The sequence below is a fragment of the Aquila chrysaetos genome, chromosome 11 (assembly GCF_900496995.4).
Source record: "Aquila chrysaetos chrysaetos chromosome 11, bAquChr1.4, whole genome shotgun sequence".
Lineage (NCBI taxonomy): Eukaryota > Metazoa > Chordata > Aves > Accipitriformes > Accipitridae > Aquila > Aquila chrysaetos.
Genome location: NC_044014.1, coordinates 24,077,107 through 24,095,326, shown reverse-complemented (window position 1 = coordinate 24,095,326; position 18,220 = coordinate 24,077,107). Strand labels below are relative to the sequence as shown.

Here is an 18,220-nt window from a genome sequence, read left to right as displayed (position 1 = left end):
TGTCCTTTTCAGATTTGATGAAGCAAAAGGATTTTGGTGCCAGCTGCTAGATGGAGGAAAAACTAAATGCCTAGGAAAGAGTAAAGGAAGAAAATACCCTGATATGGATTCCTCGGTGAGTAACTGTCTCAAATCTGTTGGCAGCAAGAGGTGTAGAAACATCCCAGCAAACCAATCTGGATTTTCTTATCATCTGTGTCTTAGATTACCTATGGATGTGTTGAGGGTAACATTTTCTTTCACACTAATGTGGTCTGTGTTTTCCACACAGTCACGGCTGTTCCTAAGAGACTTCTACCGGGAGCACAACATTGAATTATCCAAGCTGATGAACAGACTTGGGCAGCCCCTTCCAACCTGGCTCCGAGAGGAACTGCAGAACTCCAGCTGGAGCTGAGAGGGACTCCCTTGCCCCCAGTGCCATTGGGATGTGTGGTGCTCCAAAGTGTGCTATGATGCCATCTCTCGTCAAGCCAAAACAACTGGACAAACAAGGAGGAGCAGAGAATGTGCATGTGGAGCCTTTCCCCACCATTGGGAAGGGCTCCTGCCTCTGACACTGCCCTGGGGCATGGAGTGCAAGTCACATTCTTGAGTATTAATGGTGTGTTACACTTTGACTTTTACTTACAGGAAGGATTTGGAATGCCTGCCCTACTTTGAGCAGCGGAGAGAGCACAGTTAACACTTTGTTTAAATTACTCAGTATATGAAACAGGGACTAGCTGCAGGGTTAATGTATTACTCTTCTGAGTCCAGAAGTAAAGACTTAAGAGGTGAGCTATTGAGCCCACTGCTGAGAAAAGAGCAGCAGCTTAATAAAAGGGGAATCTAGTCCAGTGAACCTCAGCTTTTATCCAGTAGTCTGTTTGGCAACAGCAAGGTACAAGAATGCCTTGTTCCTCCCCATGCAGGGTACAGTGGCCATGTTCGTTACTTACAGTGCCACTGTGTGTGGCTGCTGGGGACTGCACCTTCTTGGAGGCTGATGTAATAGATAAAAGATTGTTTCTCCTTACCTGTAGCATTGTTGGTGTGATACAGTGTCCAGTGATTTGGTCAGTGGGCAGTGGGAGATAAGGCAAAGCTGCAGATAGTGACACACAGAATTAATTTGTTTTCTTAGGGAAAAGGTTGCCATATGTGGCAACATGGCAAGTATTTCTCTGCAGGGACTTTAGACATTTCAGAAGATAACCAAGGAGCCATATGTCCCCTTAGAACACTCTGGAGACATGTGTTAGTGCAGTACAGCAGCTGGGGGAGGCAAAGCTCAGGTATTGTAAAATAAGGCTGATGCAGCTGAAAACAGACAATTCAGTTCCCCATGTCTGATCAGCTTAAAAAAAAGAAGTAACATTTTTCTCTTTCCAACAGCTCCAGGGCCCCTACCACATATGCTGATAGCTAGCACCTGTTTTCATTCCCTTGCTATCAAAGGAGAAAAGCAAAAAGCAGTTAAAAGTATTGTTCAGATATAAAGGGAAGGCTTGGAGTTAGAAGTGGTTTCATATGTCCAAAAGGGGCTGTTTGATTAGTTTACTACTTCTGCACATAGTCAAGTAAGTACACTAAGGTGCTTTGCCTCTTCCTGCAGTTGCTGGATAATTATTCTCAGAGGAAATCCTCCATCATGGTTGTACATGTTTTCTGTCGCTGAGCCATGGGCTTCTGGAATTGTGTGGGCCGTCGCCGCTCCCTCCCAGGCACCAATAGTCCTTGGAGATTGCTGCAGTTCCAGAGGACAGAGGGGCAGGATCCATATGAACACAGATTATGGAAACTCCCACAACTGTCATAAGCTCCTTTTCTCCTATCCAGAGAGAAGTTGCTTCAACCAAGCTTTTCCATTGAGCCTTAGGTATTGTGTATTTCTGAATGAATGGTGCATTTACCGTTGTATGTAAATGTATATAGTATGCAATATAGTATTTTATTTCATGTGCCCTTGGAAAGGGTTATTTTGTGCAGCCAAAAAAAGGACAGAAAGACTAGAAACCCCTCTCTCACTCCTGGTAGAGAGAAGAGCCCGACTTCCTGCACTGGATTCATGTATAGCATCATTCACATTGAATGATAATGAAGAAATTCTTGGCTCTCGAAGCTGAGCACAAGTGTCTGAATAAAGGCTAGAAGTAGTAGTAAGTGGAGAATCAATAAATGTACTACTTATTTTTCTTCTTTGTGATGACTTGGAGTGATGTCATGGACCCTAAGCTGGTAGAAGGGTAAGAAAAAATGGAAGAACCTACTCCAGGCCTTACAGCTGGTATTTGGGAGGGCAACAAAGGTGTTTAACTTACATTTGTAACAACACAGAAACAGTGTCCTAAGGCTTGTTTCTCTGCAAGTGCTCCTGTAGGCTTGCAGAAGCTAGCATAGCACACAACCTGTAGTTTGAGTCATTCTTACTGGTTTGCACTAGTGATGGTTTTTGGGCCATCCCTGGCTTCTGCAGTAGTTTCCAGCTGCTGTGCTGCAGCAACAGAGCTTTGCTGTGCACCTCCTGTCCAGGTGTGCTCCATCACCTGGCCTGGGCCAGCAGCCCATGAGCAGACCTGGAGTAATAAGGAACCTTACATTGAACTGGAAGCAAAACATTGTTTAAATAGTCACAGTTGTGTCAGCATTATAAAACAGCCTTTCAGCTCTCACTTCACAAAGCACATCACAAATAAACACAGCAGCAGCAGAGCAGCTATTTTTGCATGCTGCCACAGGAGGAGGAGGATCCCAGGACCAATGCTACTGATGCTCTATTAAACGCAGTTTCCTGCTCTTAATCCATTATAGGGTGTCGCTCACTTACACAATTACTTCATGCTTTACCTCGGACTATGGTACATCTTTGAGGAGATGGATTTAAACATTAAAAGAATCAAGGTATCAGGAATAAATGCTGGGAGGGGCTCACTAAATGTCAGGGTTAGTTTACTGATTATAGTCCTTCACTCAAGGCAGCAAAGGGCAGCTGTGTATTCTCATTATTTATTCTTTCCCTCCCCACAACTAACTGCTTCATTTCTATGCTATGCTTGTTCTTACTACTTGTGCTAACAGCAAACAAACAAATCACCTGCTGTGGTCAGATCCAAATGCAGGATGTCCTTATCTGATCTAGCTGATGAAGAGTTATTTTCAAATCTGGTAACTCACTCCCTCTGACAGTACATTGCTGCAGAAACTACCTTCTTTCCAGACATCTCTTCAAAACTGTGGAAACAAACACCCCCTCCTAAGAGAAGCTCTTAAAATATCAGCAGCTCTGTGATACCAAAAAGCCAACAAAAACATCTTTTCTAGCAGGATACACTGGTTACTAGATACTGACCCATTAGGCACTTACACATTACAGACCCTCACACTTCATTTTCATAGTGGAAATAAACCTCATCTTCTTACCTCACTGTTTAGTAACAGGACTTCATGGTAAGCAGTTCACTTCTAAGACAAGGAAAACAGTAAGCACAAAACATTACCTGAAAATTTTTTTGTAATGTATTAAAAACATTTTTGTAGTCCAATACATAGGAAACTGACCCATTTAAAAAAAGAGTGATTTGACCCAGGTATTGAAAAAGGCGTGTGATTGTAATAGAAACAGTAGCCAGGTCATGTCACTCTTCAGAACTAGAAGGGTGTATGAAAGGTGAGAATTGGCAAAACAAACAATACAAGACAACTTTTTTTTAAGCAAGCCATCAGTATCTATACACACCAACCTCAGAAAAGAAAGCTCAGCATATGAAGCTGGACCTTCTACTCACACAACCTCTGGAATTCAATTGGGAACATAGATACTTGAAAGTAGGCTGCAGCTCCCGAAGTCAGAACAACACACAAGAGTCTAGCTATATGAATCTAACAAGCAACTTGATCAAATCCTGATGTTTTTCAGCCCTCACACTCAGTTGGTAAGAGAATCCTTGATTCTTTGCTGGTCATTTTGCTGTATCAATAGTAACATGGCTAGAAAAGCAATGACAAACACACACGACTGAACATGCCACATGAATCTGAAACAAACCTGTTCACCCCCCTGCCTGAATCCTGAGTGTCTCCTGGCTGACATGGTGCAGCTGCAAGCAAGAAAACAAGACAGTAGGAGGCTAAAACACACACAGGCTAAACCACACATGGGCACATGTGTTTTCAGCAGGCTGCCTCAAGCCAGGAATAGTATCATCTTCTATCACACAGCAAGACATGGCTTGAGCTCTGGTACCTCTGCTCCAGTCATCAGGGCTTTACCTACAGTTTATTTCTTTCCCCTTTTTCTTAAAGGCAGGGGTTGGGGGGGAGCATAAACACTGAGCATTGTTAAGATTAGGAACTAATGCTTGCCTCTGGGAAATACTTTGCAAGCTGGTTTTGCTACAAAAAAAAGTATTCCTGACACTCATCTCCACTGCTCTTGAGAACAATACAGAAATAATTTATTAATCCATCTATTTTTGGCTTTCAAGAGTGGATTTCTTCCCATTCTCATCTATATAGTCTTACCAACTTGCCAGTCTCCAAAATGCTTGTAAACGAGCACATCCATAATGGTGACACTGCCCCAGCAGTCTGAAACCCAGCTCATGTTTATTTCACCTATGGTAACAAAGGATCATAAATCAGACTGGTCTCAGAACCCCTCAAGTCATTGGAAAAGGTGCATTTCAAGACTTAGAACAACAATGTGTTGACACTAAGGCCCTGCACAATGGCTGTCCTTTAAGCCAACTTCCTGACAAAGAAGCTCTACTGGCTGACTTAAATGAGGCAAAAAGTAAAGCATGACATGGAAGGAAATTGTGGGAACCCAGTTCCCATTCATAGTGCATGCTATCTATGTACATGTACTATATACAGTAGACTTTTAATGCATTTCCAGCATTTTCCCCATCTTGTAGCTCACATCCCCTTCATGGCAATAAATTGTGCAGTGCAGCAATGAATGCTGTAACTGTAAGCAGGCAACACCAATAAGAAAAATGTCACTTACTTGCTTACAGAGCACTCACTGTCTTTACAACAACAAGAAACACTATACAGTAGTGAAGTTACCTTCTAACAGCACACAAAGCTTGCATTTGGACGATAACCCCTGAGTAAAAGCATTAACTAGTCATAGGCTCAAACAAAAACCCTAGCACAGAATAGCCCCAAGCTGCATTGCAGCTTTTACAGATTAATGCCACTCTTGGACAGGTGCCTCCACTACCCTGCCACAAGTGCAAGTACCCTTAAAATGGAAACAGAAAGCAGAAAGAAGTTCAAAAGCCACATTTGAATTGTGCTCAGGCAGAGGGGTAGTGAGAGGGGAGGTAGTTAAAAAAAAACAGAGTAGTACTATTTAAGAAAGACCCTCTTTACCATAATCATGTCATATGGCGCTTAAATGCGGGCACAGAAAAACACAAAACATTCTAAATAAATAAACTGTAGTTGAGAGCCAATCACTCTATCAGTAGGGCTTAAAAGCAAAGTCAGTCATACAACAGTCATGGTCATCAAATGCTAAGAAGTCCTCATGGCCCAACCTGCCTTTTTTCTTTTTTTTTTTTTTCTTTTTTTTTTCTTTTTTTTTTTTTTTTAAAAAAAAACTAAGCTGAAAAAAGGAAAGGCATCAGTAGCAGACTGTAAGCACACTTCTGTTTCGGCACGCTTCCCCCCAGATGCATCCTGGAAAATTCATTTTAATACCCTGCCCTTCTCTTAACGCCTAGGTAAGAAAAATACAACTTCCCAACTCCTACATAAAACGATTTCAAATTGATGTCCTGTTACAGCTGACTGATTTATAGCAGGAGGTGGTGATAAACTTTATAGATACTTCAAGGCTTACTCTATTTCCATTGACTCTGGGGTTTGCAAGGCTGTCCGGTGCACTCTAGCACTGTGTAGCCATAGCCGAGCTAGTGCTAAATAAGCTGGGAAAGTAAAAGCCTGTATTCTGCTCCGAAATACAACAGTGCTAGGCTTGATAAAATCCAAACCCACACAAAGAATTAAACAGTTTAGGTTCAACAACTCCCCAGGAGGCTATTTCTGAATGGAAAATACATATCCCAAATAAATATTAATGACAATAAAGAAAACTAGACAGAAACGCGCTTTTCAGCTAACTGCAGCTGTACCTGTTGCTAGGCACGTTGCTTCATCAGATGACAACTCCAACTCAACTTGTTCATGGGCTGTAAAGACACTGAAGTCCAAAGGCAAATACTGTTCTGCTAACTCATATTCCTGGAAAGTGCTTCCAAAGGAAAACTTCCACAGGCAAGAAAGATAGTTGTAGGCGAGCACGTCCAGAGAGGGAGGAGGGGAATCAGCCCTCTCAGAGGTTGGCATGCCTGATCTACACAGAAAAAGGGTACCTGCAGCACGAGATGTCTTCCAAGGAATAAGGCTTGCAATGACTAAACCCTTTATTTTATCCATTCCATAAGAGCAAAAGTCACACTATTCCTTCCAACGAGCCAAACAGCCAAAAGTCCAGATGCAATGTTGGCATGTCTTCTACCAACCACACTAATGCCAAGATTTTACCCCTGAACACTCAGAAACTGTGCAGGGATCAACAGGTTAAGTTCTAGAAACACTGCTGTCTCAGATACAGGGTAAGAGTGCATACAAAGACAAGGGTAAAGGGTAAAGACACTACCTGGCCACCCACTAATGTCCTCAGGGAAGGGGAGGGGGGGAAGGCCCTTTCACTTACAGTACCTCATCTGTATCTTCTCACACCCTCTCCCTGACATTTTTTTATACGTGGCCCCCACTGTGTAGATAGATAGATATATATATATAAAATGAGACACAGAGGGAATTTCCATCTTTAAGGAGTTGCTTGTAAGTATCCTAACACTGGAACACCATCTGCTTTTATCTGCATGTACTGATTCTTGGACAAAGCATCAAAATGCACATCTGTGCACCATGCCAGATTGTTTAGCTCAAGTACCCATGAAACTTCAAGTGCAGACAGTGGGTTAACTCAGAGTACAAGGCTGCTCTTAGCGCACTGCCCTAATTAGGACTATTAAGCAGTTTGATCTTCAACACTAGCAGGACAGTGAAAACCGCCCTACAGGTATCTTGCGGTAAAGACATCAGCCATTTCTCAGCTGGTTTCATCTGCACCTGTACAAATTTTACTTCTCCAACTCCCCACTGAAGTGACCTGTTATTTCCAGAGACACTAAAAGCTAAAAGGGAAAGTATAATTCCTGTGGTCACAAGAGGAAACAAATCTGGCAAGTGAAAGCAAGTCATTGTGAACAGAGAACACAGGAAGTAGTCTGAAGACCTCATTCATCTTACCTTCAAGGAACAGACAGTGAATTAGACTTCACCAAACGTGGCAATAACCCATTGCAATAACCCATCACAGAATATCTTCTGTCTTCATGCAAGTGGGGGCCAGGCCCTATCCAGACAAATACCTGTAGCTATTAGTACTGACTAAATTCAGCATATGCTGCCCAGCCTGGGAAGAGGTGGTAGCCAACACAGAGAACAGCTTCTCAGCTATGTAAAACCATTTCTAGAAGAGCTCTAAAGCATCCAGCTTTTGTGGCAGCTGGCCTTCACTGCAGCTACTTCACATGTTGCTGGTAAGTGTGAGGACCCAGAGAACATTTACTCTGAGTGAAAAAACACATGGATTAACTGAAGTCAAAGGAAATTTGAGTTGGCTGCAACCTCTGCTCTCTTACAGGTCATCTTCTGAAATGTCTTTTCAGAACTTCTGAGCCTCAGTATTTTCCCCATTCCTGGAATAGTGACCAAACTAACAAGACTGCACTGGGTAATAATTTTTCTGCCTTAATAGTAGCTTAATGCTTCTGGGGCCACCAGGGCTCATCTCATCTCTCATAAAAGAAAAATACCTCAAGAACCTCCCAGCCACATGGCGAGAAAAAACATCACCATCACCATCTCCTTTCTCACTTTCTACTTTCTCCTGTCCTGGCTCAGATATATTTCCATGGGATATGGCTCAGGAACAACAACAGATTAACAGATGCAGAGATCCAAGACTGAAAGTGTGTTCTGGAAGACCTGAATAAATGAGGGTATAGCAGCTCCACACAGCTCCCATCTCTGTCTGCTCACTCTGAGGAATTTCTTCAGAGAAAAGACTAGAAACTTCTGAAACAACCGACCTGTGCCTCATACCACTGAGCTGCTTGTTCAGTCAATGTCAGCCTGAGGTGAGATTCTCTGGCTCTTCCTCTGTTTGGGCTCTGCAGCTGCTGGAAGACAACTCTGACAGGGTCTGTCATATGGAAGCAGTGCAATCTGTATGAGGGCTAGAATGAGTAAAATAACCAAAGAGAGAAAGTTTTGAGCACAGTGAAAGATAATGGGCATTGGGATTTCTTTTCTGTTACGGTCTTTATGGGGACTACACAGAATGAAAGCAAGTACACTTCCAGATAACGTCCATTCTAACCTCACGGTAAGCAGCTCCACCGTATTTTCCCAAAACAAGGATACTGGTGCTTTCATGCTCCTGGTGTTTTTTAATTACAGTAGTCTGAAAACTTGCCTGCTCAGGATCTAAGTGTAGTCTTCTAATAGATATCACAGATAAGGCTCTGCCATTTCATTTCCCTATTCAGTCCGAATCCTCAATGCAGTAACAGTCACTTCTGCTCCTGATATTTAACACATTCAGCTCTTTTGCCCATTTGACTTCTGCTTCTTTCCTTCTAGAAGATGCTCCCCTCTCTTCCCCTAATTTTATCCTATAAGCAGTAGAAAGGAAAAGATTAGACTGTATTAGAAAAATCATTTCTCTCCGAACTCCTTTCCCAGTTCTGAACATGCAAGAACCAGAGAGCACAGAAAGTGCTCCAGGAACCTAAACCTTCCAGACATCAGGCTGTGCTCTCCAGTCAAATCCAGGAGTTTTGCCCAGTAACAGGCAGCTCATAATCAACATGGAGTTTAGTTTAAAAACCACAAAATTTAACACATTCTTACGAACATCAGCATTTATAACTAGCATTTAACTAGACACCTTATGGAGGAATACCAGGGGCTGTAAGGAGATCTTTAAACAGTTACTGTTGCACAATCAGAAGCAGAGGAACCTCAGTCACGCTCTCTGGCCTGTGCAGTACACAAAGTCAAACCAAAGGAGCCCATTCATCTGTTTTGCCCTATGCCTATGAGCTAGATTGTTTATTTTTTAAGAGTATCATTGAAAATATCAAATACAAACAGGCACATATTTCTAGCTTGCAGAAACAAAAAGCTCCCCGTTGTCATTGGCTAAACCCAAGTAAGAAGCAAAATACGTTACTACTGAGAAATGGATTCTTAACATCCATCAACCATCTGACTTCCAGTTTTAAAAGCCCTGAAATTTATGTGCTTCTATGCTTACAAATAGCAGTAGCCTTTTAAATTTCCTTGGCATAAAAACAAAAGCTTTCTAAAATTAATTTTCTGCAATGCTGTCCCTATTGGATATCTTGCATAGTCTACCAAACAACTCTCTAAACACATGGTAGCAGACCCCTAGCCTTCTTTAACAATTGCATCAAGGGTGAGCAGCTACTGTTTTGCACAATGTTTTGGAAATACAAAGGTCCACATTACCACACAATATCACTGGTGTCAAGACCAGGAAAGGAACCTGGTGGCTGGCAGAAGTGTAGGCAGAACATCCCAGGCTTAGCACCAACTCCCCTGACACCCACCAATGACCCAATCTGCACGTACCTCAGCCTCTGCAGAGGCATGTCATTCTCATAGCAGTACCTTACAAGAAACCATTGGCTCACAGCTTGTGTAAAACCTCTGGCCACCTGCCTTGTGCTGGACTGCTGTTCCCCAAACCAGGACAGCTATTTACCAAGGCTCACAGGAGCTCCCACTGACACACAACTGGCCAGCTCCATCAGACTGTCAACATCACAGCAGAGAGAAGAGAGAGTCAGTCTAAGAAAACAAGTGTTTAATCAGGAAACAAGAAGAGACAAGGGATAAGAAACTGATTACAGGAGAGTAATACCCCAGCCAAAAGAAACACGATTGTACAACTCAGAACAACCAGAATCAAAACATCCTATGAGCCAGCAGCGCCCAGTGAGGGACACTCCTGAGAAAGAGCCCAAGCACTTAGGGCAGTCTCCAGGCAGCTCAGTGCAGTCATGGACTCTGACTGCCCAAGCTCCAGCCTCTGCCCTCAGCAGCTGCTGCAAAAGCTGCAGAGGTGGCCCTGACCCTGCTACTCCAGTCTCAGCTTCTCTCAGCAGGAGGTGCTGAAAGGAATGGAGGGAGCACTGGCTGTGCACAGCAGTCCCAGCCTCTCCCGACAGGAGTTGGTGTGTGGAGTAAGAGAAGCCCATACAAAAAAAAAAGTTTACATATTTATAAATGCCAAAATAAATATTTAAGACAGAATCCCCCACCCCTCTAACACGTGCGTAATCACACTGCAAATTGCTCGCAGGACAGCCTCCAGGGGCTCAGGGAAAAAAGCAGTGACTACACCACAGGGCAGCCAGCTCAACTTCCTTCTCATTTCCCGATACTTCTGAAGTCTGCAGCCCACTGGGAAGGAGGAGGAAGAGCGAGCAAAGCAGAGCGCCAACACGCAACAGTGCTGGAGAGGAATGTCATGGTATAAATACATCAGATCAGTGGTTTCCAACAAGTTAAAACTAAAATAAAAAAGACACCAGAAGGAAGGATGGTGTAAATGGAACTACAACTATGCAGGGCAAAGGGTTGTGTGTCCATGGAGCTCCACCTGCTGTCACGGCGAGAAGGTGGTCATTTCCAGAGAGACCCTTTGCCACAGCTCCTTTGTCTGCTTGCTGCGTTTTAGGTTCTGGAGAACATCATTAAACTGCATCATGCCCATGGGAGTCAGGCAGAAGGCGCTTCTGGCGCTGCGGATGGCATTCACAAAGTCATCGTAGTCAGCTGGAGTGAGATGGATCAGCCGATGATGGATGTACTGGATGGGAACAGGGAAAGAGCCTTAAGGTATTTGCTCGCCACCCTCATGTTGGTGACACTCAGAGGAGGACTCAAGAGCTCCCAGGGTGATAGATCACATGATCCTGCTACCAGGTCCCAAGAGTCAGAGGCTCTGACAGGGGAGAGCTAGGTCAAAAGACAGCAGTGTTGTATCTTACATCCTAACACGGCCAAGGCGAGTGTCCCCTCAGAGCATGAAAATGCACCACACAGCATCAGCAGGTGTTCTCTCCTTCATGAGCACCAAATTGTGCCATAGTACAGTGCAAAAGGGTCAGCTAACACTCTACCCCACCACCCACCAGCATCTAACCCTCACACCATTCATCCTGCAGGTTACACATGGGGACCCAGCATGTTCACTGGACCTCTCCTTTGCTAAGGGGTACTGAAGGAGTAATGCTTGCACTAAGTTGCTACAAAATAGCTCTAGGCTTAGCACTGTCACTTCCATCAGCTTCTCAACTAAGGCCCCAAAACTGCAGGTCCAGGTTTTAAGAAATCTATTTCCCTAATGTAGCTCAGAAAAAGAGCTTAAGTAAAGAAGCTGTCATTTCTCAAAAATATCACCTAGGTGATAGGACAGCTAATCCAACCCGGACAGTATGTCTACAGAATCACCCTCTAGTCATTTATTCAAGAGAAGTAGGTACAGGTGGGGTGTCCTGTTTACACTGTTTTAAGGAACAGGCAGGTCTGGTATTCCAGCTGGCTCACTGAAACACATTTGTCCTGGTTTCAATAAATCCTGAGATATCTCATCCATACTGGTAGCTGACGAAGCCACTTTCACTATTAGTGCCAGCCCTGACACACCAGACAGCCATGCTAGGGCTTCACAACAAGGGGAAGACAGGCTACAAACAAGGAAAGAAAAAAAAAAAGGCTAGGAAGGGAGGTGGACAGAGGGCTTGAAAACATAGCAAAGAAAAAGTACAGAAGTTAAAAGGTACACGTAGCATTTGGAGGAAGAAAGAAGACAGGGAACACAGAACCACCCCATCCTTCATGGTGAGCACAGGAGGTGAGAGGCCCTGGAAGAAGCAGTACAATGAGGTCCTTTGTATGCAGCCTCCATACAGGCAAGCGATGCTTTTTCTAGTCCCTGCTGAGGGAGAGGGATGCATCAGGCAATGGACCAGTTTAGCTACCAGTACCCAAGGCCCCTTCCCCTCTGCACATACAGACACACAGGCAGTACCTGCAAGGCAGGCAATGGCCTGGTAGCTTTGACAGGCAAGAAGACAGACCACACGTTACCTGCATGTAGGCCTGTTGGCACCTCTGCACCAGCTGGTGGAAGGCTGGGGTGCGCAGGTGGTTGTGCACATGGGCAGGGTTGAGCCTCTGTAGAGCTTCCATGATGATCTCCTGGAGCACAAAAGGGCTCAGCACCCCCTTGGCCGCACCAACGCAAAACTGATGCACGTAGTTTACACCTGCACAGGAAGGAGAAGTCAGAACAACAGTGTTAAGGTAAGAGACACACAAGAAATCAAGTACTTGCCAGCAAGAACCTGGATTTGGAGCACCTTCTCAGTGTAATATATCCTCCAGCAAGCTTAGGGGAGATAAGTCTAGCAAACTCATGGGGTCAAGAGATCATTCATCAGGTCTGAGTAGAGACCAGGTACCACCTTAGTCACTGATATTCCCAGTTCACCTGTCTTTAAAGGGGATATGAAAGAAAACTGATGTGGCAAGGTAACTACAGAGGCAAGGACACACTGCACCTCCTCCCATTGCTTCTTGCCTACCCATCTAGGAAGCACCTGCAACCCCAGCACTCAGGTCTTAAGGAGGCTGGAGAGATAATCAAGCTTCCCCACTGCTGCCTACAGTGGACCTCCCCCAGCAGCAGCAGGAGAAGCCACGCCACTAGACAGGCTGTTTGCAGAGGGGTCTTTTTAAGTTCTTACTGCTGATGAAATAATTAAAAAAAAAAAAAAGAGCTGACAAAAAAGATCCAAGAGCAAAGTGGAAGTAAAACCAAAAACCAAACAATTGGTGGTTTGAGCACCTACTGCTATACAAGGTCTTCAGAAGGTGTAAGTATACGTAAGAAAGAGGAATACCTACAAGATAGTAGAAAGGGAAAAGAAAAAGTTGTTATAGAATGGAAGAGATACAAGCTCTGAGCCCTGTCCAACCCCATGCACTTAATCCAATGCCTCAAAATTCAACAGCATGTCTACAGAACCCAGAAATGGGACAACTGCCTGGACGGAAGAGCAGCAGGGATCTTCTGAAACATTCTCAGAAATGGGATCAGATACCAGGCTCACCCAATCTTTGAAGTTTGACTCTTTGGAGAGCTTTTTCCCACCACGGTCCAAATCCCAGCAAGTGGATTTCTGCTGAAGTACTGCTCTGAGCCTTACCTAACTTTGCAGCTAACCCAAGGAGCCATTTTACATCCTCCGTGTAGGGTGGGCTGCGGGAGAAGTTGTTGGGATGGTCGTTGTGAGCTCTTCGGCCAAGCATCTCCAGAGCCAGCATCCCTGTGAGAAAGGGGCAGCCAGAGTCAAGCAGCACTTCTGCCCAGTAAGACTTAGTCTAGCACTTCACTCACTGCAACACAACCTGATTGGCCTGCCCTTCATCAGCAGAAAATTCCCTAGCTGGAAAGAGTCCAGAGTGAAATGAAAGGCCCATCTTGGAGCCTGTCACCACAGGCAGTATCTGCAAGAACGTCTGGATCTGCTGCTCCAGGCTGGGAAATCCGCACAGCCATCACACCTCACTAGAGCTGCAAAGAGACACTCCACTAGCATCTACAGCAGGATCAAGAAGATAGCCCCAAAGGCTGCACTACAAAAGGTGTCCTGAAAGCAATGCATTTGCTCTAAATTTTGCAACATAGAAGCTACCCAAATCAACTTACTCAGCTGCAAAGACAACAGGCCAATACTGAGCTGCAGTATTGTCAATCTGCAAACATTTCACTTATTCCATTACAGTTCTTCAGGCAAATTCTCCCATTTAAAGAGTTTTAAAATACCAACAGGCACTATGTCTTCATCTTCCAGACCCTCTCCCCTCCTCCCCCCGCTTCTCTGTTATTCGGGCTATTAAATGCCTTTAAAAGCTTACCACTGTGACGTTTCCAATGACATCATCACCCTTTTCTGGCTAACAAGTACTTTCTTGTGTAGCTTTCAACAAAAAAACCTCAAGCAACCTCTAGATAGCCTTCCTTCCATTTTCTTCCTGTTTCCCTTTGTTTGCTACCCTGCGCTGGCTTTGCTTATCTTAGAGGCTCCCTTCTCCCTCCCCAGGTATCCAGTGGGTTAGACCATGACTATGTACAAGCAGCTTACTGCAATCTAAGCTCAAATCAGAAACCCCAAGACTGATATCCTTGCACTGATGGCAGTTCAGGCGGAGACTCTATTTCCTCATAACCAGTGTGACTGGTAAAGGAATGCTAATTACATACCCACTCTCCTCAAAATATAAGTTCCCTCCATGTCAGTCTTCAACAACCTAGCTGGAAAGGCACAGTGCACATCCCTCTGTGCCTCTGAAGACTCAGCTGGTATTATTAAACTAGAAGTGTGCCTTCACCATCCATGAGCGGCAGGAGCTGAACTCCATTTTTTTCCACATAGTCACAACTTGCACAACCACATCCTCAGAGCCCTATCCAGACTCTTTATGTACACCTGCTGAAAGGCAAGACTCTTCCCAGCTCTAACCCACTTAGCTTTCTCTTCTACTCTGATGGCTCTCAACAGCAGCTGTTCAATCTTCTGTTGCTTCGTGTCCATTTTAAGCCTCCATATATGATCATGAACTGGCTTTCCCCATGTAGCTAAGATGCCATCACCCCCAGCAGGTGCAGTAGCAAATTGCCAAATGACAGTGAAAACCTGCAGCCCTGCCCTGAATCCCTCTCTCTCGAGGGGGCCATAGAAACCCACTTGGCCGTCCTTACCAACTCGGTATGCGGAGTGGAGGTAGTGCAGACCCTGGGGGCTCACAGGCTGACTGTGCTGCTCATCCTCGGCAGGAAAACTCCCTGTAACAAGGGAGTTGGGCTGTGAGGACAGAGTTGTCAAGGAAGCCCCCTGAATCGCTGGGAACGTTGATCCTGCATGGACACTTCCTACTGAAGAGAGCAAAACAGCAGCATTAGGACCCACCACCAGCCTAAAAGAAGGTTTACTTGGGCCATCATCTCCCTTACCTGACCGCCCCCTGCCAATGTAGTGTTCTGTTCCTCTAAACAGAACAATACAGCAACCAAAAACCACAGACTTACAACTGAAATACAACGGGCTAGAAATATCTCTATTTTGTTTGCAAGTAGGGCCTGAAAGCGGTCAGTTACAATCTTGTCCATCTCTTTCACAGTATACCATGAATATGCACATGATACATGTTTTACATGTAAAAACATGTGTTGAATCAAAGGTCTTTGCTATTATTAAATGACGTCTGGTTCTGATTTCTTGTCCAAGGAAACAAGCACGTGCATGTCTACATCTGATGAGAAACTGCTGAGGAAAATCATTGAGCAGGAACAGTATTAAGTCACTCAAAGATCAAGTCCAACACTGTGAGGTTCCTCCACTTCTGCTGTAAGACAGCTATGACTCCATCCAGCTACCATGCAGGAAGAGTGTTACTGGAGGCTAGCCTCCAATACATCCTTGGAAAGAACAGCCACTGCATACACTGGCAGCACGTACCGACAATAAAAACAGCAAGGAAACTTGAGAAGCTCTGTCACCTTCAGACACTTAACTAGTATGGGGAAAATCAAGGAAAATCAGAAATCACAGGAAAACCCATTACATTGTACCACCTCAACTCGCATGGACAGCAGTTAAGACTGAGCCAGTAAGCTGTACTCTGACAAGGGACTCAAGTGTATCTAACTTTCCCTCTCAAGAAAGGTACAGAGAGGAAAAAGCAAGGCTTGCCTGAGAATTCCAGAGCAGAGATGCCATTAGGCGTGTGCACACCGTTAACCTTATTTCACAGCTTCTCTGTGGTACTACTACACCAGCTTGGGCAATACTCCAAGTTCTGATTTCTCCTCTTCCCCTGCCACCACCAGCATTTTTTTTTAAATGTTTACTAGCAAATAGCTGAATACCTGAGAACAATATGCCTCCCAGGAAAGATCTGTCTGACCTCCTCAACCAAGCAGACACACAGTGTCAAAGTGGGACAAAATCTGTGCTGCATTTGAAGTCTGGCCAAGGAGAATAACCCGCAAGAATGAGCTGAATAGTTGCCAGAGCTCAAGCATCACCATGTGACTATGTACTCTAGGAACAGTGAAACAGTATTTTAAGAATCGAAAACAGAAGTTTATGCAAGCCATAAACAATGGCAACTGGAAACGGTGGAGTTGTTTTTTCCTTTCATTATTTTAAGTGCCCTAGGATGAGTTAGCAGTTCTGGAAGACTCATAACTCCTTGGAGTACAGAAATGGTTTCTCACAATTAAGAGTCACAGCATCAGCCCAGGACTAAGGCTGTCAGCAAAGGATGCTCTTCAGATCCTGAGGCCTTCAGGACTATTCTATTTGCTTTTGTGGTGGTTTTTTGGCATCAAAATGCAAGATAAAAATAACTGAAAAGATTCTCCTGATAATCTGGATATGAAGGAGGCCAACAGAGCTCTTAAGTGTTTTCCCACATACCAGTCTTCCAGCACCTGGTGAGTTGCGAAGCACTGATAAGTAAATGTACAAATAGGCAAACGCTACAACCTCTCCAGTGAAGGGATAACAGAGCCTGGGTCAGCCATGACCCACTGGTGCAAAACCCCACAGCAATGAGAGCTTGTCCACAATTCAGTCAACATCTGCTGTTCCAGTGCTGCACACTACTTGATGGGTCTTCACCACCACTCTAGCACCAACACAACATGTGAGCAATCATTCAGATTACCATTGACATGATCCTGCCAAAACATCTGTCCTCTCTAATGAAGTTCCACATTTCAGGTACTGGCCGCCTCCAATCCCTTTGGGCTGGAAAGACATCTATTAGTGCTACTGTAGCAGAAGTCTGACTGCTGTCTGCTTCCTGCACTCTCTATTCATCTGACCCAAAGGAACCACAAGACCCTGCTCAAGATCATCTATGCTCACCTTGCCCAAAGAAGAGGGGGAATAATGCCCTAACAACTTAGAAGTCAGAAAGGCCAGGAGGGCTCCAACCACACTTTAGTCTGAGAGGCCAAAATAATCTCATACTGGAAATTCAGCTAAACAGAAATTAAAACTCCACTAGTGGAATCAGCCCCCTTATGAATCCCAGTACCCCTTAGCATGCGTATCTTTAGGATGAAGTGGATTTGGCCAGAACTTTTCAGTGCAAGAACCCTGGTTCCACCTGTGGTCAATGAGGAGCAGGACTTGACTGGGGTACAGCTAGGAGGCACAGTAAATAAACCATGCTATGCACAGCCCAGAGCTGTAACACTTACTCGCTACATTGGAAGACAGTGACAGTCCTGTCTCACTGTGATAGGGATGCACTGCAATCTGCGTCATGGATGGGACGGGCACACCGGGGAATGACACTGCTGTAGCTGCCAATGACGGCGTTGTTACCGAATAAGGGTACTGCGCTCCTATGAATGCTGGATGTACACCCTAAAACAGAACATAAGTAACAGTCATGTCTACTTCGTCTGACCATTTAGAAGTAGTCCAAAACACAATGTCCCCACACAAACCTCAGAGCATGGGAAGTCCAATCTGACAGTGAGGAGGAAGCACAGGAAAAAGCAGCACAGAAACTACCTGGCACGACGTGACCATTACATCTGCTTGCTCCTCCTCCCTTTAAATCTAATCAGTTTGCAGAAAACCACTCCAAAAGCTTTCAAAAATAGGCAGAGGTTTAAATAACCTTTATTTGGTTTTCCCTCTGTAGTCTCTGTTTAGCCTGCAAGCTCTTAAGACGACAAGCTTTCTGTCCAGTGCCTTCTGAGAAACTATGGGGCAATAACAATTAAAAACTACTGATGTGTTATATTTTATATTCTCTTGAGACTTTAAATGCACCCATAGAAGGCTCCTTATTATGCAAATGCTGAGCTGGGAAGCCAAAGTAAGTATCACAAATCAGCAAGTAAGTGGGAGCAGAAGCTAGATCTCAAGCCACAGCAGGTCTAAGCCCCACACTCTCCCCAGTCTGATGTACTCCCTCTGGAAGCAGCCACACAAAGTTCATCATAAATGAACAAGGCACAGGCAAAACTCAC

At 44.6% G+C, this 18,220-nt stretch overlaps 2 protein-coding genes across 23 annotated transcripts in view; one reads left to right on the top strand and one right to left on the bottom strand.

Annotated features, from left to right (window-relative positions):
* The window catches only part of NDST2 (N-deacetylase and N-sulfotransferase 2), a 141,865-nt gene extending 139,688 nt beyond the window's left edge, over positions 1 to 2,177 (top strand). For all 13 annotated transcript variants that reach the window (XM_030031488.2, XM_030031495.2, XM_030031484.2 and 10 more), the window contains 2 exons: positions 13 to 115; positions 272 to 2,177. In XM_030031488.2, coding sequence (XP_029887348.1) covers positions 13 to 115; positions 272 to 397 — 229 coding nt within the window. In that variant the 3' untranslated portion in view covers positions 398 to 2,177. The remainder of the gene's footprint in view (positions 1 to 12; positions 116 to 271) is intronic.
* Positions 1 to 18,220, bottom strand: part of ZSWIM8 (zinc finger SWIM-type containing 8) — an 88,134-nt gene that overhangs the window by 14,791 nt on the left and 55,123 nt on the right. For 3 of the 10 annotated variants that reach the window (XR_005933600.1, XR_003925858.2, XM_030031478.2), the window contains exons 22-26: positions 17,438 to 17,606; positions 14,927 to 15,100; positions 13,371 to 13,490; positions 12,250 to 12,428; positions 10,757 to 10,966 (exon numbers count right to left, since the gene is read on the bottom strand). Coding sequence is in view for 8 of the 10 variants with exons in the window: in XM_030031478.2 (XP_029887338.1) it covers positions 10,763 to 10,966; positions 12,250 to 12,428; positions 13,371 to 13,490; positions 14,927 to 15,100; positions 17,438 to 17,606 (846 nt within the window). In the remaining 2 variants the exon portion in view is untranslated. The other 7 variants (XM_030031479.2, XM_041127483.1, XM_030031477.2 and 4 more) reach the window with 7 other exon arrangements.